General features: G+C 39.2%; 1 protein-coding gene across 11 annotated transcripts in view; it reads right to left on the bottom strand.

Moving 5' to 3' along the window:
* Positions 1-23,371, bottom strand: part of ppfia2 (PTPRF interacting protein alpha 2) — a 126,613-nt gene that overhangs the window by 49,517 nt on the left and 53,725 nt on the right. The window contains exon 1 of one of the 11 annotated variants that reach the window (XM_081604183.1): positions 18,455-18,922. The exons of 9 other annotated variants lie outside the window; for them this stretch is intronic. In XM_081604183.1, coding sequence (XP_081460309.1) covers positions 18,455-18,535 — 81 coding nt within the window. In that variant the 5' untranslated portion in view covers positions 18,536-18,922. Of the gene's footprint in view, positions 1-18,454; positions 18,923-23,371 lie in introns of those variants that run through there. One more of the 11 variants, XM_008400431.3, reaches the window with a different exon arrangement.

The following is a 23,371-nucleotide window of genomic DNA, read 5'->3' as shown; positions in this document are numbered from 1 at the left end:
CAGATTTAGAAGTACAACGACAGCTACAGAATTTGGTAAAAACGGTGAGTTTTGCTGAAGTAATTAAAAACACAAGTTCAAATCCATGCTGAGAGTTGAGCTCCTTCAATCAGTGCTCCTCCGCAGCTCTGATTGGCAAAGCAATGTAACGTGATCTTCTGCAGCAAGTGATGGCAAAGCGACGCGTCATCACGACTTTACACAAGTGTGTCTTTACCTCCACGGCAGAGGCTCCGCCGAACCCCTGAGACCGACTCATCGAACCCCTGGGGTTCGACCAAACCCAGGTTAAGAACCACTGATCTAGATAGTATTTGGGATTTACATAGAAATATTCAGGTGCATTCCACCAGAAAGTCAGAAATGTCTCCACATGCCTTTTTACTATTTACCCCCAAAGTTAAAAAAATTTTCAATTTCCACACAAATAAAAATACAACACAGGTAATGCTAATGTGAAAAGCATAACATGCTCATGGTAATAGAACAGAAGCTCTTAGATCATCATCTACAACGAACGTCGGGTGGAAATTATCATGAATTTAAATATTTTATGGCTGTATTATATCTTCTTACCCATGTTCAAACACTGGCAGATTCATTTAATGCATTTTTTGCATCAAATTCTTTCAGAACATAAAAAATGGGGCTAATTAAAACAAGACATTTACAGCCATCCATCCATCCACTGTCTGACCGCCGTTATTCTTACAGGGTCGCGGGACGACTGACTATGACCAGCAGCCATTGGTGAGTAAATGAAAAAACTCACACAGGCACAGAGAAAACATGCAAACTCCATTCAGAAAGTCTAAAGGTCAGGATTCAAACCAGGAGCATCAATGATTCCAATGCAAAACATTTACTGTGTCCGGAAAAATAATTTGATTATGACCTGACACACCAATGTCTATGATTCATCCAGGCTGAGAGGGACAGAGCAGATAACAGGAAGGCTAAACCAGAAAAGCCACAATCTTGAGGTTAATTAGTAAGTCTGCCTGGCAGCTGGCTGCTTTCATGGTGTCTAACGTTTAGCAACTGTACTTATAAAATAGTTAGCTTAGGAATTATTGGTAGTGTTCATGCCACGGCTATCAGTTTTTGTCTGTCAGGTAAGAGAGGAAATGTGTTTTTCTTTCCCCCAGAAAGCTGACCAGCAGTGTGCAGCAGCAGCTAGAAGGGGAGAACACGAAATAACTACAGCAACTTTTCCTGCATTTCCTTAAACACACGTTAACCGTAACAATTTTAAAAAAGACTTAGGGAAAGTGAGGTGTAGTTAATGATTTTATATTGTTTCTGTGCATCAAAGAAACTAACCTAAGCTTTCAAAAGCTACTGTCCTCATCTAGCAGTAACAATGGAAGCAGAAAACAATAGTTATGGTGAAACGATCATTTTCATGCAGGACCGAGGCCCAGGCTTTAGAGGACGCTCCCTCCTTGACATTGAAGGGACACATAATGAAGTTCCCATTGTGGAGCCTCAGTGTGTGTACTCATGTGTGCCACTGTGCTTGCCAAGCCATGAGATAATAATGTCAGTGAATCGATAACATGGGGAAACAATGCCATCTATTCAGAAATCCTGTAAGCCACAGTGTAATCGTTTCTGGCTCCTTTCACCAGCAAGGTAAAGGTCACAGGGAGCTGCTGGGGTTGAGATACAACAGGAAGCAGGAGAGCAAGTTCAGGACTGCAGAGGCACAGATGGTGAAGTCGTGCATCAACTTGATGGTCGGTTCCTCTGTGGCCGAGACGTTTGGATCAGCTGCAGTGCTCAAAGACATCCAGGAACTCTGCAGACTCGCTGCTTCTGGCACGGCTGCAGTTTGGCATGTTTTTCTCTCGAGGTACAGAGGAACGCAAAACATCTGAGGCTCGGGATAGAAAGCAAGTCCAACAGTTTCCTTTTCAGGTGACAATAAAGAAATCGCAGCAGGATGGGGGAAATGTTAGATTTCAATTGTATGGATAAAGTTGAGTAGAAATACCACAATTTCACAGTAATAATACGCAAATCTAAAATAAAAATCTATACCTCAATCTATTGTATTTGATGTTAGTATAAACTTCAGAATGTCCAGAATTTGACAACAGTGTAAAAAGAGCTTATAGTTAACGTAAAACATTTGGCAAAACTATTTACACTCCCAACAACTGAGATTTAAAAAGAAATGAGAAACTGAACTCTGTCAAAGCACATGAGCAAGGGAAGGAAATTATTTTTAAGGCATTTAAAAAGCAATAAAGCACTAATCAATATGAAATACCAGTCTGGAACAGTCTCTACAGAACTGCAAGAAAGATCTCAGTCAAACATGTGCCCACCCAGACAATGAGTGCCCTTGTGTGTGGAAGCAGGATTACAGCAATCAGTTCAACAGCATCACTCCAGTCAAGCCTTTATAGTAGAAAGGCCAGAAAGAATCAATTTTCTATCAAACGTCACACAGCAGCTAAGTGGGATATTGTAGAAAAAAATAAAAACAGGAGCAGGGAAATAGACTGAGAATCCCTTCCAACGTGCTTTGAGCCTTAATTAAAGGCCAGTTTTTACATTTCAAACAGATTCCTTTGGTTTTTCAAATACTAAATCATGACCACTCTCTTTAAGAGACTTTCTAACCTCTGACATGCAGCAAAGAGGTTAGAAACTCATCAAGCAACTTTTCTAAAAGATGCAAAGAAATGTTAAGGAAAATAAATACATTTTAAAAAACCAACCACAGAAAATAAACAACCCATGATGTCTTAGCTATTTTTGGCAGATAACAAGCGCTGATGAGTCACAGGTACTACATTATGGAAATTAAATTCACTAATTAAAATTCAACTTCATTCAAATTCTTTTTAACCCTTAAAACTGTATTTGGTCGAAACACTTGAGTTTTTGGAGGGAGGGGAGCTGCAATCTATAAAATGTTGATTATACAACATCTAATTACACAGATGCCCACATATGGAGAATTTTGAATGAGGAAATTAATTTACTTGATGTAGCTGCAGAAAGTAAACTCACATCATAACAAACCTTTCTACTGATGGCTTAGAAACGTTTTTAAAGGCATATGTACATATTTACATTATGCTACCTGCAGACAATATCATGCATTTTTAGATTTCTAAATAGACAACAAATTTCTTAAATCATGATATTTAACTAAGACCTGCTGGTTCTGTAAAACTTACGATCTGCATGTCCATTTATCAATACTGCAAATTAATGTTCTCACAGACAAGCTCAATAATTCCAGCAGTAAAAATCTGGCGTATAAATTACATCTTTTACATCAATAAAGCAGCTCAAACTGCGTAATGGAAAACCATCACTCTTGGGGTAAACGGTAAACTGATAGATCGGCTTTAAATTGTTAATTAATGGTGGAACAAATCAGGGAGACGTCAAACCCGTGATCTCCTTGAGATCAGCTTCACTGGTGTCACAATAAAGTCACTTCAAACGTGGAGGGGTTTTTCTCATCGCATCAGAAGTGGAGCAGTGCTCCCCTCTCCACCCCCCTTTGCTTTGAAGCATTTCAGTCAAGTTCAAATGAGCAGCGATGGGGGGATGGCGGGATCTAATGAAGCTGGATGGGACTGAAAAACAGCCGTGACAGGGTGCAAAAATAAAAGCCGCCCATGGACGCCATTGTGATCTGCAGAGAGCACGAACAGGGGAAGAAATCAAGAGACAAACAGAAAAAGTGAAATGCCTGATATGAAAAACGTATGACATGTTATTTCCTGTCAACCGGATAACATCACAGGGAACAAACAATGCCAATGTGAGAGAAAAAAAAAAATTTGTAAGGAAATTAATACAGAGATGGCCACTCAGCTACAGAAGACCACATACAAATAACCTGCCATTCATCCAGACGTTTTATCTTGGCTCGCATGTCACAGCTTTCTACAATGGGATACATGCAGACAGTCCAGGACATGACAGCTCAGCTGCACAGGTGAAAGGATGGAGATGATGATGCACACATTAAACACTGCTGATTGAAATACTTGCACCATAGAAGGTACAAGTCTAACCCTTTTCTCCTTTGCTCCAGTTTACAATCCAGTGCAAACAGCTGTGTTCAGAAGCACACGATACAGAAATCAGACCTGTATGTAATGCATTATGAAGTCCTTCAAACTAAAAGCATCGTGAACAGCAGAAAGGACACAACCAAGTCATGAGCAATTTTTGTCCTTTATGAAAGAGTGCGAAAATAAAAGCAATTACTGAAAGTAGAAATGCAAAGTCAAAGCTGAACTTTCTCTATTTTGCAAAGAAAAAAAAACAGTCTTCAGTAATAATAAGTGGTTCTACAAAGTATTGACTTACGGTGCTGAACACAAAGACAAGATGTTACTACAAAATAAACAGAAAACCACGTTCTTCATCCACCTGACAAATATCTGCTCCTTTGGTCCATCAAATAAAACACAGGTGAGTTTTTTGGTGAGTTGGTGATTGCAACATGAAAATATGAAGAACAAACTATGAATACTTTTTGCTTTAGCACCGTATCCTCATGAGGACGTACAAGCTTTCAAATCTTTTCAATGGTATAATATTTAATACTTACTCTACTACATGTTAAGATTTCCAGAAGCAAACATGAATGCTTCATTGTTTTGTTCTTTTTTCATAATGATCAAACTTTTTCCAGACTGCTGCCTCTGACAAATGATTGAAATTTGATTTTAAGTAGAGAAACCTCTGAAAATGGGGTAAGTGTTGAGATACGTCTAATGCGCTTTAAATAACCAGTCGTCCAATTTAACTCCCATAATTTCAATTCTGAAAATCAAACAGCTTTCCTTTTAACATTCATTATCTTTAGTGAAGGAGACCATTATGTTTCCTCACATCCAGCTGTAACCTTGTTTCAGAAGTTGCTAAAACCGAGTCGATTAAATGAAATGTCTCATGTCTCTGATTATATTATGAAGCGCATACTTGTCTGCATTTCAACAGTAATGGGTTTGAGCAAAATAAATGGAGCTTTTGTTTCCCATTGTAAAAGGGGAAGAACCCTAACAATATTAGCCAATTAGTGTGTTAAAGCAAATCCCATCATCTGTACTTTTCTATTACCAAAAGAAGAAAAACAGAGTCTCACTGGTAGACTGGTGATAATCCTCGCTCAACACTGATTCAGTTTGTATTGCTACAAATAGCAGCTATGGAAAAGATAAACTTGTGCCATCATGCCAGCAACTTCTTTTAAATTTTGCACCATAAATCTAATTTCCAACGTTGTTTTAAAGCACCAGATTCCATCCATCCATTTTCTTTACACCCTTGTCCCTCAGTGGGGTCAGGAGGTGCTGGTTCCTCTCCAGCTAATGTTCCGGGTGAGAGGCGGGGTCACCCTGGACAGGTCGCCAGTCTGTCGCAGGGCAACACAGAGACACACAGGACAAACAACCATCCACACACACACTCACACCTAGGGGCAATTTAGACAGACCAATTAACCTGACAGTCATGTTTTTGGACTGTGGGAGGAAACCGGAGTACCCGGAGAAAACCCACGCATGCACAGGGAGAACATGCAAACTCCATGCAGAAAGACTGGGAATCGAACCCAGAACCTTCTTGCTGCAAGGCAACAGCTCTACCAACTGCGTCACTGTGCAGGCCTTAAAGCACCAGATTGTTTTAATAAATCCAGAAAGAAATCAGTCTGGGATAATCACTGGAAATGCTTTGGCGGAAAAATGCCACAAGAAATAACAATGATGATTCAACTGAATAATCATCAACTGTTTTTGTCATACTTAAAGTGGAATAACTTTAGAGATCTGATGCATTTTCATCTAATCAAAGAAATAAAACTAAAGGTCTTTGCCCAGGGCAGTGTCATCAAAAACACTATTTCTTTAGAGCAATTTAACAGAAAAGGTTTACAGAAGGAAAAGTAAAATACTTTTTTTTTAGAATGACAATCAGTCGTCTTGCACCGTTGCAAAGTTTCATAACTTGGAAGTGGCATTTGAAATATTTAAAAAAGGTTTTAGTTTTTAAAATGGGAAGAAAACAAGGCATTGCAAAAATACGTAATTATGAATCAAATACGACTGATAACAGAAAACAAAAAAGCACTAACTAGGTAAAAAAAGAAAAACAGTACACTGTCAACCAATCAAGACGATATCCTTCTTCAAGGTTAAAGTAATCTCTGATGATGCATAAGTGTCAAGTCTCATCAAGAGTGCAGTGAGGAGAACGCTCTCTTCTACACACACACACTCATGCACCCCCCCCCCACACACACACACACACACACACACGCACGCACGCAGGTTAGCACACCCAGAATTCAACAATACCACACTGAAGCATCCTAAAAAAGCCTTTGACTCACTGCTAGGTGCAGCGTGTTGAAGGAAAGAAGTGTTTTTTACAGAAGAGTAAGAAAGAGTGGCAGCACTTGTTAGAAGAGTTATCAGCTAAAGACCTTCAGCAAGGTGTTCAGGAGGAAGTGAGTGAAAGAGGAGAAAAAAGGATCCGGCTATAGCGGCGAGTCCTTCGATGAAAGTGCAAAACCAAGCAGTTGGCTGAAGTGTAGTCTGACTGAAATTAAGAGTCATGCTGTGCAACATTTATTTAAAATAATGAGCATCTGTTCACACCTGTGAGAGTGTTGTGTGCTGTTTAAGTAATGCAGAGCATACTGATGGACTAAGCTCTGTTCATTTACAGGTACATTTAATTTCTTCTACAGTTTTCTACAGTGAGGTTAAAGTCCTGGAAGAATGATCAAACTGCTCTCATGTGAAAACTTTCACTGCAGGACTCTGGACATTTCACCAGCTTTAATACCAACAAGGTTTTGTCAGATTACAATGTGTCTGCAAACAAACTTTAAAGTGACGCATCGTCTCTACTTTGGTATCAAGTAGCCATCATGTTGTCCAAATAAGAAAAAGAAAAAAGATCTAAATATCACCAACAGCTCCTTTACAGGAAGCTTGTCAAACTAAAAGTTTTGAGTGGAACAAAACCCAAATCACTGTTTCGAGAAAGTGAAACAAGCACAAAGTAATAAAAACATTAGTACTATTTTATACGCCAAAACTGTTGTATAAATTTTTCTTTTTTGCACAGATGTCGGCGTTTTCCTGTCCTATATTATATGGATTTGTTGCCTTTTGCAGCTGCAAGCACAAAGACGGCAAAGCTGCCCATACGAGGTCAGAAACCCAGCGAAGCAGCTTCCTGTTCTGTACTAAAAGCCTGGCCATTAATGCATGAACACAACATACAATAAGCATTCTAACCGCAAGCTAAGCTCAGAGCAGATTTATGTATCGAGGCTGTCACAGCACACGTCTCAGGATTTTCAAGAGGCAGCACTTTGGTAAACATGGCCATCAATAATACAGTAGACTCTCCCAGACATAAGATGATCTGGGTCAGGCTCCTTGTCATTTGAATTCCAATAAGTGATAGAAGATGATTTTTATAAAACCTGGTCTTATGCAGCACAACACTGAACTCTGATGAGGAGGAGAAAACATACTGGTGAAACAGGAAGTTCCACATGCTATACAAAGAAATTAACAACTAAATTGAACCACAGACACGAGCTGAAAGCCGTTTTGTTCACTCTGTTGGGGTAAAAGCAAAATGCTTCTTTATTACAACGGTTGGATCAATAGACAGTCTTGATAAGTCTCACTAATAAATACTCAATATTCAACAGAAAACGAGGATACATCCAAACTCGTTTATCCAGGCACATTTGAAAAACCGTTTCTATTTCACGTCTCATGGTTTTATAGAACTTTGAGATTGTTGCAGGAGGAAGCGGGAATCAAACTGTTCTACAAAAAGTCCAGTCGGGACAAATATCTGTTGCCATCGAGTGAAACAAATATTGCAGCATCTGAAATGCCGTTAACGAGGCCCGAGTGTCGCACTTTTACTGCCCCTTAAGTCTACAAGCTTTCCAGCACGGAGTTTATTTCATCAAGCTAAAGGTAGCATCAATTTTTCGATTAAAATAAAGTGATAAATCACTTAAAATTAAATTAAATAAAAAATTTTAAAAAACGCTGGTATAATTCTTCCAAGCTAATTTACCTTTAATAAAATGAATGCTTAGTTTAACATACAAGCCTCCAGATCGAGGGGATGCACACATCGTGTTTTATTGTGAGCAATAAAAAAAAAAGTGATTTGACTTTGACAGTAGATTCCTGTTGAAAACACACCGTCTTCTGTGAATGCTAGAACACACTGTTCTGCTACATTAATATTGTAAAACGTTCTGCTACACAGAGCACATATATCTTAGTTTTTAGCTGAATTGTTTAAGGCAGAATAACAGAAAAATATACACTAGAAATCACCAGACTATTGGTTATTCCCCAAGTCATACATTATATTTATATCAGGTCTGAATGTCAACAGTATGGAAGACACCATTGCGGTTTGGCAGTTCTGCAGACAGTATAATTACAATCGCCAGCTTGAGCATGCATGCATGTATGCTAGTTATGCAACTTTTCCTCAGGCCAGGCCTCCTGGCAGAGTGAATAATGATCTGTGTTACAGTCGACTCCCAGCTGCAATAATTTAGCAACCTAAGGAATAATTGTGCTTTTCCTGGGCACCCACAGCAATCTGTTAATGACATGACCAACGCCTGCAGCAGCAATCCTAACAACAACTGAAGAAAATACCTGAACAGTCCAACGGAAAACGATCAAAACGCAGAAAACGGAAATGTAGAACAAGTAAATTGCTTTTTAATTTAATGCGAAACAAAAGATAATCATAAAAAAATCAAACCAGGTTTGCCATCCAAGTATAAAATCTGCCAGATTAGTTCAATCTTACACATTATTCTTTCCCACCTTTCCTGTGAGCCCTCCTTGCCTTCCCTTCCCGACACCCATGGGTGTGGCAAAACTCCTCCACCAGTTTGAGAGGGGGATGAATCACGGCTGTTGTCTCCACGGCAACCGAGAGTGGATGCTGAGGTCTTTGCACGAAGGGATTCTCATGTGGCAGGTGGCGCTCCTTCCTCCAGTGAGAACTGGAATGGCCTGCAGGGCCTGGCCCGAGCCACGCCACGGCTGGCGAGCTGTCAGCTCAACTTAGTATAGATCACAAAGCTGACATGAGTCAGTGAGTCTGTGTCAGTATCAGGGATATTAGATTGATGCAAAAGGCCCCAAGCCAAGGGAAGCTAGAAGAAAACGTTTCCTTCCCTTCATTTATTGTATCTTGCTTTTGAGCAGATTTATGATTATTGCAATAATCATAAACTGAGATCTTCAGGAAGAACTCGTTTTGCATACTTTCAGGTTATCTTTGTTGTTGAACATAAAGCCAATTGGTAATGATTAGGTTTTAGTCCAAATAGCAAAGTAACAGGAGGCACTTGATCGTACGTTTGGATCATATTTTTCAGAAAGAGGCACTAAAGTTAAACTGACACACAGAGAAGCTCAATATCTGTGGCCTGCAGCATCAATCAAACTCTGAATACAAATAGGATTCATAAGGGATGAAAAAAGGAGAGGGTCGTGATTTATAGTCACACAGCACATCTGTTAGATCATCATAAAAAAATAAAAACAAACGTTCTGGTCATTTAATAATGCATATTAGCCATTCTTGCTTAATGCAATAATTTTTTAACACAGGAGGCTGCAGATGAAGCACACACACTTTTTTCAAGCTCCTGTCATAATCCTGGCTGAATATTTGAACGTTCTCATCAGGAATTGTAAAGAAAATTGAAATGTAGATTCTGTCACACTTCCAACCAACTGACCCCAACCTGTCGTAAACTGGAAAATGACAACGCTCAAACAGGCCTGGGGCAAGGCTTTAAAAATCTAACTTTTCAAAAATCATAAAAGGAGATAAAAATTTATATCACTCCTAACTTAGAAAGTCAGTCTCGTAACATTTCAGGGAAGGTTTCAGAGTTTTCTTTAGTTCTTATCTCACAGGACAGAGGAGGATGTGTCGACAGTCATCTATTTCCTCATGACAATAATGTTCTGATTTAATGCTCTTCACACTAATCTTTCAGCTTAATGTTACAAAAAGAAACGATAAAATTTAAAATTACATTTAAAGACAGGTTGCTTAATTTGTTGGGTTTTTTTCACTGATGCATCCAACAGTCGGTTGAGAAGAGTTTCTAAGAAAACACGTTTATTTCCCCTTAATGATGCTGATCTTTTTGGAGTAACAGTCTAATGAAGCCCCTGAACCTTCTTGGTCCGTTTCTGTTTCATTTATATACCACTCCCCTCGGATCCATCATTAGACATCATGACATCTCCCATTATTCTTACCCAGGTGACACACAGCTGTATTCATCCATTTTCTCCTGACATTAAACGTCTTTCACTGCCAAACTGATGTCAAGGAATTTTCCAGGAATTTACTAAAACCGATTCTTTAAGAATCCTATCATCTGAAAAAACTCACTCATCTCCCTTTGAACCTTTAGTTGGTTAAACCCTGTGAGGATTTTAAAAAACAACGTGTCACATCCATAATATATCAAGGTCTGTATCTTAGAATTGTATTCAACAGATATAGAAAAACTAATTCATGTCTTTATTTCTAGTAGATTTGATTACTGTAATACAAAAGCAGTCCCACGATAAAATTCAGCTGATTCAAAATCCTGCATCGAGGCTCCCAACCAAAACCAAAAGATTTGAGCAAATCACTACAATCTCAAAACACCTTCACCGGAAAGAAACGGGAATAACATTATCGAGTTTTTAAAATATGGGCATTGATACCAGTAACAGGTCAATTTAAATGTTTTCTTTGAAGGTTTATGTGCAGTTTGCATGTTTTTCTGTAGGTTTCCTTTGTTTTGTCTGGTTACTTTTTACAGCCAAAGAAATTCCTGCATCTTGACAACAGGAACAAGTGTGTAAATGCACAGATGTCTGTGTTAGCTGCCCAGGCACTGCTGTGCTTTTGCCGAATGAGTAAAAGGTTTTGGTAGCAGATCTGGTGCAGAACGTTACAGAAAAATAAGCAACAGCAATCCTCTGCGTTTTCTAACTTGTAGTGTGCCGACATATAGACTTGGCTTGATACGGCAATTATATTTGCAGCAGGGAGCAGGATATGACTTCGTAGCAGCTGGATGTATAAAATTGGATGTTATCCTTGCCCCAGACTAAACACTTCACACTTTAAACCAGAAATAGATGCACAAAGCCAGGAGGCAGGTTATAATGACTGAGGAGGTGAGCTAAACATGCTTTCATTGCCAGACTTCATATTCAGAAACATTCAAGTTAGTGATTCAGGTAGAATCAAAAACTTCCTCAGTACAGAATAAAAACTAGGTAAAGCAATCCGTCTCTTTGTAGGTTTATTCCCCTTAAAGGTTTTGTCCAGTAAAGCAGCTCTTCCAGCGGTCAGACCTGGAAAAGATCAAATGTTTCAGGAAATTAGATATACGACTTGTAATGACAACAGTAGTTTTATATTTAGTATTTAATCCCCATCATTCATTTCTACGGTTTGAGTTTTTAAATCAACATGCTAAATCATCTCCCTCCACTTCCGAGTCAAGTCAAGTTTATTTGCACAGCACATTTCAGCAACAAGGCGCTTCGCTTCTTCAGGTCTCATTTATTCTTGATGCCTTCTATAAAGTGATGTCTGTTTTAATAAAATTAATGTTGGTTGTTAAAGTAACTGCTTTGCCTTTATGCTTCTACTCTTCCAATGTTTTGTTCACAGTGTGTTCAGGAGCCATTAAATGTAAAATTCCCCGCCTTTTAAACGCTTTCCAATTATTCAGCAACGCCGCAGTTTTTCCTACCAACAAATAAATTCAGACTTGAAAACTACAGGATGTGTGTGAAGTTTCATGTCTTTGAATGAAGGATGGTAAAGATCAGCAGAGCTCAAAGATTTTAAATGCGACGGCTGAAAAAGAGATCATATATCGTGAACAGCAAATTAGTTGTTAAATGCAGCAGTAATTCTGAGTTTGAACTACTGTTTGCAACCAATTCATTACTAGAGTTCCCTTCAGTTTGACAGGAATCAGTCTGGTGTTCGAGTCCACTACCTTCTTATATCAACACACACAATCTGAAAAAGCTACCAACAGAAATAGCAGCAGTAAAATAAGAAAACCACAGTCAAAATGTAAAGATTTGAATGACACTTTAATATTAAAAAAGGCCTCTGCACACTGAAATGTTTTATGCGTATGGCTAACAGCACACTGTGGGTGAGAGAAACGCTTTTTAAAAACTAACATCTCTGAGCTTTCCAATGAATGACTCAAACGGTAAAGTGGAAACAAACTATAAAATGATGCTCTTTAATATATAAACTGATATAAATTGAAATGTATGCTACAATGAGACAGAGGTTGTCCACATCCACGCACTCACTGCTTGAAATACACAGCCAGACAATTAAAGGCCAATAGAGGAGTGCCTTATGGGCGATTGCTTCAGTTTCAGCACCACGGACAGAGGACGGCCATTTTCCACACGGAGAAAAAAGAGAAAAAGAAAAACTAGAAAATCATTGGCCTCAGTTACTGCACATGTAGTGGGACTGTTCTGCAGAAAATAAGGAAAACAAGGCGAAATAAATGTGAGGATGACATAAGTAAGCAGCCTCCTTCTTTCCCAGGCAGCGTTCCTTTTTTTCTAAAACTACAGTATGAAAAGATCTCTGTCTACACCACAAGGTCTTTATAAACCCCACAATCAAAAGTTTCCCAGAACAGATTGAAACTACGTTTCATTAGCTGTTTAAAAAACTGAAAAGAAATTGTGTGGATTTCTTTTTTTTTTTCTCTTATTATGCGACCTTCTGGTTTCAAGTTCATGTTTCTGTGTGAGGAGGTTTGCACTGACACCTGTAACGATGACTGATTTAAAAGAATTGCAGAAGAGGACAAATTCAAAATACTGGCTGTTTATATTTAAACTAGACTAAAAAACATTGTTTTAATAAGTTATTCCAGATGCATCAACTGATTAAAGACCAGAAGGATAAAAACAGACATTAAAATTACATTTGGTGAGTGTGTAAGTGTTGAATCTTGTGGAAACATCAGTGGTGAAACATGAAATGAGTGTGGGTGATCATTACTGTATTAGGAATTATTATATCAATTTCCTTTATGCATCTGTTTTGCGTAATTCCTCTCAACATAGCATGCTGGTGTTATTTCCCTTTGGTCTACTTCAGTTTTATCTACAGTATCTGCATCACATTCTCAAAAACAAAAGCACACAGTAATTGGCCTTGGTTCAAGTTCAGGATTTACATATACATTCTGTCAGAGTGAAAAATACCCAGAGCTGAGCGTAAACATGCCTCTGCAGTGATTCAGGCACAAAATTACATCATAATTGCATCAACGTTGGAGTTTTTGGTTTCCTAGCGTCTCCGAAAGTGAGAGGTTTAGCCTGTGTGTGTGCTCTGTTCAACTCTTTCTGGGACCTGGAGTGTGTGTGTACACACATCTGTGAAGGTTCACCAGATACCAGCTGAAGAAAGTCTAGTCTGTGCCAGCTCTCAAACGGATCAGCATCTCCTTATATGGATGATGATTTAACGTCTAGAACTGCGTCGCTTCCTTCCGCTGGAAACAGGAAACTTTGTGGCAAAACTCCTCAGCCACTGTAAAAAGAACAATTTACCCCAGGATTGTGAATTGAATCCACAGCTTCAAAGGAGGAAACAACCCAAGACAGACGGACAAGGACACACCTGGTGACGACAAATTGCTCCAGCAATAAACCAGACCGTCAAATCAGCCGTGGATGTCAAATGAACACCTATTTAGGTATGTAGATATTTTATGTAACGTGAAAAGGATGTCGTCTCTCTGCCCTCATGCAGAAACTCTGCATGCCCCCTGCATGCAGACATGCAGGGGGCTCTTGCTTTCGAAAGCACGCTTATCCTTTTAATCGGAGATGAATCCATCAAAGTGGGTCAAAGTCTTCTCCATCTGCTCCGGTCAGATTTTAAATGCACAAGGGTTGATTAAAAAAAAAGACCAAGAAAATAGGCCATAAAGCAGAAGCGTACTCAAAACAGTAAAAATAAATAGAAAAGATCAGTCAAGAAAAAAAATAATATTGAAAGGTAAAGACTCACAATAAAGTAAATAAATATTACACAAAATAAAAAATATTTGATTTGAATATGCAGTATGAAAAAAAACTACTTTGCAGTTTTTGTATAAATGAGTCACAAACCCACTTTTTGTTATCCATCATTTATACCCTCAAACATGCGGCGCGCAGCAGGCAGGGCAACATGGTGGAGGGGAGAGAGTGTGCAGCTGGGTGCTGGCTGCAAAACAGCTGGGAGGGAGGGGGTGAGGGGTGCTAAGCTTCCCCCATAGCTGTGTGTAAACTGTGCATGGCTGTGTGTGATATGTCCCAATTAGTCCTTAATGCCTTTTTTTTCTCATTATTGTGTATTTTTAGCTATGGAACCAGTTACATGTGGTATACTCTCTTGTTGTGAATCAAAAATGACAGAAAAAGAAAAGCTCTAGTAATCAGAGAGATAAAATTCCAGCGGGAAAGATTACAGAAGTCGGCTTCTCCTCTGCAGATCAACCTGATGTCATGTGATGAGCAGGCGTCGCTACGTCCCGCTTCGTACAGGCGTGGGGATCATAGAGGAGGGCAGGCCCTCACATTTAGTCCATCACTATGCAACGCAGCGGGGGGATTTCCTAGATTAAGCATTGGCATGCACTGGACGGAGAAGGGTCACTTACAGTGCACAGTATGTTTTGCAAAAATAATTTAAAAAAAAGAACTACAGTGAAAAATCCGGATACTATTTCAATTCAGAATTGAATTCAGGCCAACTAGCAAGGGAGACAAAATGGTAAGAAGCTCAGGACGACTAATATACAGCATCCCTTCTAGATGAGTGGGGCAATTAAAAGTTGCCTTTTTTATTATATTATTGCATCAGTAAAACAGTCACTGATCTTTGTGATACAAGGTCGTAAAAACCAACACTGCTGGCATTCCCCAGCAGAACAAAAACACCGAACAAGCAGCTCTGTTCTTCCTGAATTATGTTCCATCGGTTCAGTGTAGGCCTCAGTATAAATCTCACCATGTGGAGTGAATTACCAAAATAAATGAGAAGCAGCACATTTTAATCATCATGTTCAGGCACCCCATTTATCTTTTCTGTCAGCTGGTTCACGTGAACAGTTGAAGGAAGGAAAAAAATGCACAGTTTTAATGTTGAATGGGTCAGAATACGGCTGGGTTTACATAATATAACCGCAGAAAGTCACTTTCTCAAATACATTCTGGTTGATAGTCATGAATGACTAGGCAGCCATGTTTTACTGCACTGCAGATAAGTATAAACATATACTTTTATTCATCTGATGAATCTTTATAGAAGGTTACAGTCACACTGCTGATTAATATGCATCTGACAATCTGAGCTGGAGTCGCCTCCTAACTTTGATTTGACTTTGCCTCGGCTGTAATTAGAGGAGGTGGTGAAAGTTCCTCACATAGTGGAAAGATTGTGCTTCCGTTTTCTGTCAAATTACATTTTCACTGTAATTGTGTTGCTGGCAGGCAGGTTAATAAGTAGAGTAGTTATAGAAAATGTTTTTTCAATCACCCTTTCATTTGGCTGATTCAGAGTATTGTTTAAAAAAATATATAGATTTGTCTCCATTCGATAAAAGCAGAACTCTTCAGTAAACTATAAATTTGAAGGCAGCTTTAGAGCAGGCGTGTCAAACTCCAGTCCTGAAGGGCCGCTGTCCTGCAGTTTTTAGATGTGCCACAGGTACAAAACACTGGAATGAAGTGGCTTAATTACCTCCTTCTTGTGTAGATAAGTTCTCCAGAGCCTTGCTAATGACCAAATTATTCTATTCAGGTGTGGTGCAGCAGAGGCATATCTAAAAGTTTCAGGTCAGTGGCCCTCCAGGACTGGAGTTTGACACCTATGCTTTAGAGTGATGTGATAACATGAACACTTCCTGCTTTAACACTTCTGCTTGCAGCAGATGTACTGAACTCATCTCTTGGACTTCATAAGGCAGCAGCGTCTCTGAACACTGAACCAGTGTCACATCAAAGAAACTAAGAAGTTAAGACTCTGCTCTGAGCCAGCTAATATGGCCCCGTGCCTTCAGAGCTTTGAGAACAAGCCTTCCCTCACATCCAGGATTTGAGTGAATGTCACTCTATACCCAGACCATTTCAGACATAAGAGAATAGAGCACGCCAACTCTTTTCCCAACTAGTCAGTGATGAAACTGTACATGTAATTTGTGGTTCAGAAATGCAGCTCTAACATATTTAGTGTACAACTGTGGTTGTCAAAGAAACAAGAGAATAAGATCAAGACTGGATGAATTATCCAAGCATTTTACTAATACCGTTAGAACAGATAATAGTTCTAATAGAACAGATTCTGTTCTACCAAAAAAGCCTCAGTGGCTCAAATAAAGCATCACAGCTAAAGTCCAGTAGTTGGTTTTCTTACAGCAGACTTCAGCAAGATGCATCCATTGTGATGCAGGTAAATTGATGAGGTGTATCAGGTGCATTCATTTTTTAACCACAAGCCTGCAAGTAAAATGTCACATTTATTTATGGTTTAAACCCCAATCACTAGATTCAGCCTGTGTCTGTTGCAGCTGAAGTAAAACTGTATGTAATAATGTGGCAACACAGTAAGATAAAATATCAGGAGAGGACACAAACACTTCCAGGGAGACGTTTACTAAAGAAATGCTAGTTTGTCTTGATGATGGTGAAAATGGGGGGAGTTCAAAGTTTGATTCAGTGAATTATAAACAGGCTTATAACTGAAAACTAGTCAAGAAATTGTGTATATTTAAAATTAACTACTTATGTAACTTATGTAGAGTTTGAGCAGCCATTTTGCTTTACAGAAAAAAAATTAAGCAAGTTTTTGTGGACAAGACCTCATCAATGGCAGCCAAAAATGTGACTTTTGCTGATGTTTATCTTAGAGGTATTTCCTGAAACGACAAGATTCCTTTGATTGAGAAATATCAAAAGTTCACAGGAATTCAGGAAGTCTTTGTTCCTCACTTGACTTCAAACTGAGCTGTTCAAGAGACATCCAGATGCAGACAGACGTTAGAAACTATTTACTATCTGAGCAATAAGACAAAGTCTTATGAAAACTTCCTGTTTAAACTCAGATTAAAACACAACAAAAACCTACTTCAATACATATTTTTATTAAAAGTAGCTTACAGAAGAGGTCTTTCATACCAGCATAGGAGGAAAAACACACACTGATCAAAACAACAACAAAAAAAAACTTTATAACAACTACTGATTATCCCTCCATCATTGCACCTCTCAGTGGGTGGGACATAAGCCCATGCTGACCCCTCTACCCCACTGAAAACACCAATAACTGGTATGCAAAGATCTGAACTGGGCCACAGAGCAGCAATCTACTGAATCACTATTTCTTTTAAATCCAGCATCTTTCATGGAGACAGTTCTCCACATTGGCTCTGGTCTCAGATGGATGATACGACCTGCACAGAGCAAAAATGGTTCATGCATATTTTAAGAAGCACAACAACGACTTTGAGTTATCGACTAGGTTTCCAAATTCCCTAACTCTCCAACCCGGACTCTTTAGTGCTGGGAAAACAAGTTCAATCCATATAGAGGCCTGAACGTGCAACATACTTGGTGCAGATACCACAGCACACATTCAGGGTTCTAGTGAAGTCCATCAAAACAGGTGGTCATAATGTTATGCCTGACTGGTATATATTGAGAACACTTTTCTTGCTCCATCGACACAATGAAGCAAAAAGTACTGTGCTGCTCACACGAGTAAGGCAGACAATCAATATCCCAACACAGCTTCACTGCCATGCATCCACTGGCTGAGCTAAAATATGCACAGGGGGTCTAAACACAAATCAATGTGGGGCTCTGCATGGGGTGTCCTTATTTTCCTATGAAAACAGGGAAACTGAACAGAATCTGAAACAGGACCAGCAAAGATGAATAAATGTTAGAATAAACCACACAAAGATTCATCCTTAAGCTGCAGATGATCATTATTTTCATTGTAATGACTGTTTCATTTCCAAAACGTCGGTTGCATTTTTCCATCTTAACGTATCTGTAAACAATACACTGAACACTCAATCATTTATTTCCCTGTTTTACTTTGGTGAATTCAAAGCCAATCAATGTTTCCGGCTTCACCTCAACTACAAACTTCCCTGAAGGAGAATCAAGTGAAATCTCGCAATCAAGAAAACGCACCAATTATAATTCTGCAACATTAAAACAACAATGAACAAATTTCATTAAAAACAAAACAAAAAAAAAACGCTAAATGAGCGTACCCAGAAAGCAGAAACAATTTGACGCACCAGAAACGCAGGAACGAGCGGCTCACTTGCCTGAAACGTGTAAAATCTCGTCCCATTCGGCGGATGGACCTTCGGGGAGTTTGTCCCCGTACTCATATCGGAGAAAATCATAATTCCTTCACGGAGAAAACAATCCAAAACTTATCCGTTTCCCCTCCTTCCTTCTGATCAGGCGAACTAAGAAATCGTTCAAAGGAAACTCGAAAAACAATCCGAGACGATGACTCGGATCAGCAGCTGACCCGACGCTGCGCTCCCGACATTACAAGGTGGAGAGCTCCGGTGAGATGCGCAACGCTCCTCAGAGGGAACCAACCCCCCGGTCATGAAGGTGGCTGCGAGGAAATCCCTTGGTCTTTACGCCTCGCCCCCCTTCGCCAGCAGGTGATTAATCTCGGTGGGCTTCTAGCGGGTTGAACGGTAAGAAGGACCGAGCGGAGCCATGCTCTCCCCACGCCCGCTGCAAGCTGCTCTGCTGGCGGCGCGGATGGCTCCGTCTGTGCGCGGATTATCGCCTCCCCCCTCCTCAGGCTTCACCAATAATCAGTCAGAGCATCACAGCCGCGCTCAGCTGACACAACACACGTTCCTCGTTTGTGCGCTGTAAAGCTCTTGTGTTTTCTTCCATTATTTGGTAAAGTAGAATAGTATTTCTTTTTTAAGTCAGTGTTTGTTTTGAGCCCATACATATTTTGCGTGAGGGAATGAAGAACGCATATACAATTACCACCAGTAAAGCTTGGGCTGCCTTTAGTGGTACTCAGAAGACATTCTGGTATTAAGAATGTAAACATCAACAATTTAGCTTGAATGGAGAAATGGTGGCTTGTATTTCTGGGCTCCACTTGGTTTGAAATTACATTAAAATTGACTAATTTTGTTGTGTTGAATGAAGTATGGATTTCAAAGAGACTGAATTGTGTTCTGGTTAAAATGTATTCACCGGCCTCCATCCTAAATGCTTACATTGATTTTAGTTTTGTTAAGACACTTTCTGATTCAAATGTTTAACCATTTTAGGAGAAGTTCACTGACCACGTGCAGTCCCACTTTAAAAATCCTTGAACGATGTGCAGTAATTAAGTTTTCCTGAATATGAGGAATCTGCCCTGTTATTCATGTGTATGTCTGCACTAAATTACGTTACATGATTACATTACTTTCTTTGCTTTAATGAAGTTACTGACAGTATTCAAAGTAAACTCAAGTATTCATATTAAATGCTGATGAAGAGGGATTTAACTATTTGATCAAATTGAGTTATAAAATCCACTTTAGTCTGGAAAGGAAAGGAAAAACCCTTCGGTTCATGCTGTAGCTTCATTTCAGGCTGTTGGACGCAGCTCAGATTGAGTGGCTTGAACTTGAAGCTAGTCATGAACTCTTTGGATTGGACTTCAAAGAGATGGTCTTGATTTAGTGGCTTAACAGCATTTTATAGAGGAGAAGCAAAAATTAGGTCACTCTCATAAGTTCACTCACTTTTCAAATGCACCTTTACATTTACAGAAAGTTACACACATTCACTCACGCATAAAATAATTAGCTAAAATCTGTTCATGAAACAGCTTGAACCACAAGAGGAAGGGTTGCTCTCACTTTAACAACGTTAAACATCACTGTGCCGATTTTTTTGAGTCACTTAGCAGAGTGCAATGTTGGGATCTGTTGACGCCAGGAGAACGCCAGGAGACAGGCTGCAGATGGGCCAAATACCGATGTTTTGATTGGCTAATGAAATCTGAGGACAGTACACTCAGAGGCATCCTCAGGGCAGCTCAGTGACAACTGTCACAAACTTAAAGGACTGAATTTGCAAAATAAAATGGCAGATAAGACAACAAACAGCACCTAAAAAGACTGTCTATTAAAAAAGTCAGGAAACAATTTCATTTTCTGTTAAAGAAGACGGAGAAGAATTGGCTAGAATCGAGATTTACAGCAGCTGCAATATTTTGTTTTTAGAAAATCTGCACTTAAAATAAAGGTTGATAAATCTGAGAAAACATCAATTATTTTTTGTCAGATAGTGATTTTTGTGTGTGTATTTAAGAGGCAAAGACATTTTTATGGTTCAGTTTAGAATGATAAAAAAACATCCAGATGTATCGCCTATAAATGTGCAGTTTACACTAAAACATGTCCTCCTGCACATCAGGTGCACGAGGTTCTTTGTGCTTACAGTGTACTGGTCTGTGACGTAATTATACAGATGTGCAGTGGGCGTGGCTTAGTGCTGATCACTCATTGGTTGGAGGCTTTCAATCCTCTCAGCTTCCTCTGGCTCTCACTGCTTTTGTGTTTTACGATTCCCAGAGCTGCCAAAGCCTCACAGAAGATAAATTACATTTGACAAAAAAAAAAGACTTTATCAAAACAAAATACATTTTCTAAAGACAGTCAATGCTTGCTTTTTAATCACTCTCTGCAGTGACCCAGAACAATGAGGTGAGACCACATATAAGCATGAGGCTTGACTGCGGTTACCTGAGGAAATGCTGTTTATCTGGATCATGTGTTAATTTCTTCTGTGTTGCACGCGAGTGTTTCTCAGAGCATTTAGCTAGGAGCCTGTTTGGTCAAGAAACCACTTAAGCTGCAAATGGGCTGCAAAGGAGACACGGAGAACAGCAACACTTAAAGAGGCGCAGACGACGATCGCAGCTTCTTCTTCCAAGAAAACACAAGTTGGTGTTATTTTCTGAAAACCAAAAGGTGCACCCAGTGTTAAGGTTTCTTTATCCCTAATGAATACAGCAGAAAATTATTACTACTAATCATTAGATGTTAACATAACAAAAATATTTGCTTGAATAATTAATTATTTTATGAATTTGATAAACGTAAATTTTGCTGGGGTGCCCATAACCTTTTGGTGTCACTTTTAAATGCAATGAATTAAATGTTGAAACAAAGCATAACCCCAATTCATTTTTATATCATCCCCAAACTCAACAAAGCACAAAAAGTAGAAAGAAAATGCACTCCCCTATTCTCTAAAATGCATGAATATCTTTCTGTACTTCCCTCTAATTCAGGGGTGCCCAAAGTCGGTCCTCCAGGGCCGGCATCCTGCACATTTTAGTTCTCTCCCTAGTGGTTGTAACAATCTTTTCAGCATGTCAATGATCTTCTTAAGCCTTCTAGCGAGCCATTATCTGATGCAGATGTGATAAACCAGGGAGAGAACTAAAACATGCAGGATGCTGGCCCTCGAGGACCCACTTTGGACACCCCTGCTGTATTTTATCTTTTGCTTCTTCAGAAATACTTTATTGAAGTTTAGTTCATCACAAGATGATATTTGTTTAAAAAGCACAGCGCTCCTCTCTCCTGCATTGTTTATAAGCCCTTAGGAATCCAAGTTATTCAGTGGAAAATGTGACATGTTAGAATTAGAATACTTTGTTGTCAACGTGGCTTGCACACGGTGTTGAACACAGCGTGCTAACAAGCTGACTGGAGACGTTGTACTTTACGGTGATGATGCTGTGCAGTCATGAACTGTAGTTCCTCGAGCTCCCAAGAGAGTCCCACTGTCAGCTCAACCAAACGGTGAATCAACAACCTCCTGTAGCTGGAGTCAGATCAGAGAACGAGACGAAAAAATTCAGAGAATTTACAGAGACAGCAGTAGAAACTAATTGCGTTGACTTTTTCAGTGGGAATCTTTGTTTTCTTTGCAAATAACTTGCATCGCAGCTCAGTCTCTTGCAGAACATCCTTCCAGGCTCTGGAAAATTGTCACCTTTCACTAACAGACATACATGCTCCTAATTGGGTTTTGCGTTCTGCTCTAAATTGGACAAACTGTTAATGATGTCAAGAATATTATTCATGCCAATTAGTTGTTTTTGGCATCATAATTTGTTGTGGTACAGCAACCTCATTCCTGCAAGAACACCCACTCTCTTTCCTTTAGTCAGCTATGGTTACTGCAACAAACCAAAAGAAAAACTTCCACTATATGCACAGCGTTCGGTAATAGACCTTCCCTGAAGTACAGGCTTCTGGAAACAAATGTCTGAAACAGAGCAGCAGATGCATATTGATCGTGTCGGAAGGGATGTGTGGGCAGACAGCTGTAATGGACGCCATGCCTCTCCTGTCACAGCTGAAACATTGGGGAGGTATCGTCAAGGATACAGTCTGAGCGAACAAAATATCTGCTGCAGCCAATAAAATCCACCAAATGCAATAAAATACTGCTTGGAAAAAAAAAAAGACAACACTTTAGACGTTTTTCAAACTACACACATGTGGTTTCCTGTAATAAAATGGTATCTGACCACACAAACACTGAAAAAATGGATAAACTTTTTTGACTTTGGTTTTTGTGAGTGGTGCACTAATTTGTGAATAATCCTTCATAAAACTTCATACTCTACAAATTGTTTCTGTGATTGTCAGGACTTAAATTCACTGATAAATTAGAATAAAATGAGAAACATCATTGTGATGGATGATGGAAATAACAGCAGCTCAGCTAATAAGCAAGCAAATATAAGCCATACATTATGATAAAACGTAAACAGGCTGATTGAAGTTATAAATAACTCAATATGTGAATAAAACCCACAGTAAATATCCTAATTTATATTATTCTCAAGGTTTAAATAAGCAAATCCGTAAATAATTAAATTAGAAAGAAGGTTGAGGTGAAACGCCAATGGGTATGAAGTAGAGATTTAAATTACCAGAGAGGTGAACTGGCCCAGAGTTTGTGTACATAAGTATGTGTGCCAATGGGGAAGGATAAAAAAGCCAATTAAGACGATTAAAATGAGGAAAACACACAAAACAAAAATCAGAGATATAGGCAAAGGGAAAGAAATACTGAGAAACAACCATTCCTGCTAAGATTTAGCATAATTCAGCTGATACACTTTGTTGTGGTTAGCTATGGCTTCAGGGTTTAAAGTTTAACACCGTTATAGTTTGAAAACT

The sequence above is a fragment of the Poecilia reticulata genome, chromosome 23, assembly GCF_904066995.2.
Source record: "Poecilia reticulata chromosome 23, P_reticulata-male-v2, whole genome shotgun sequence".
Lineage (NCBI taxonomy): Eukaryota > Metazoa > Chordata > Actinopteri > Cyprinodontiformes > Poeciliidae > Poecilia > Poecilia reticulata.
Note: the sequence above shows the minus strand (reverse complement) of the source record. Positions and strands in the feature narration are given on the sequence as shown.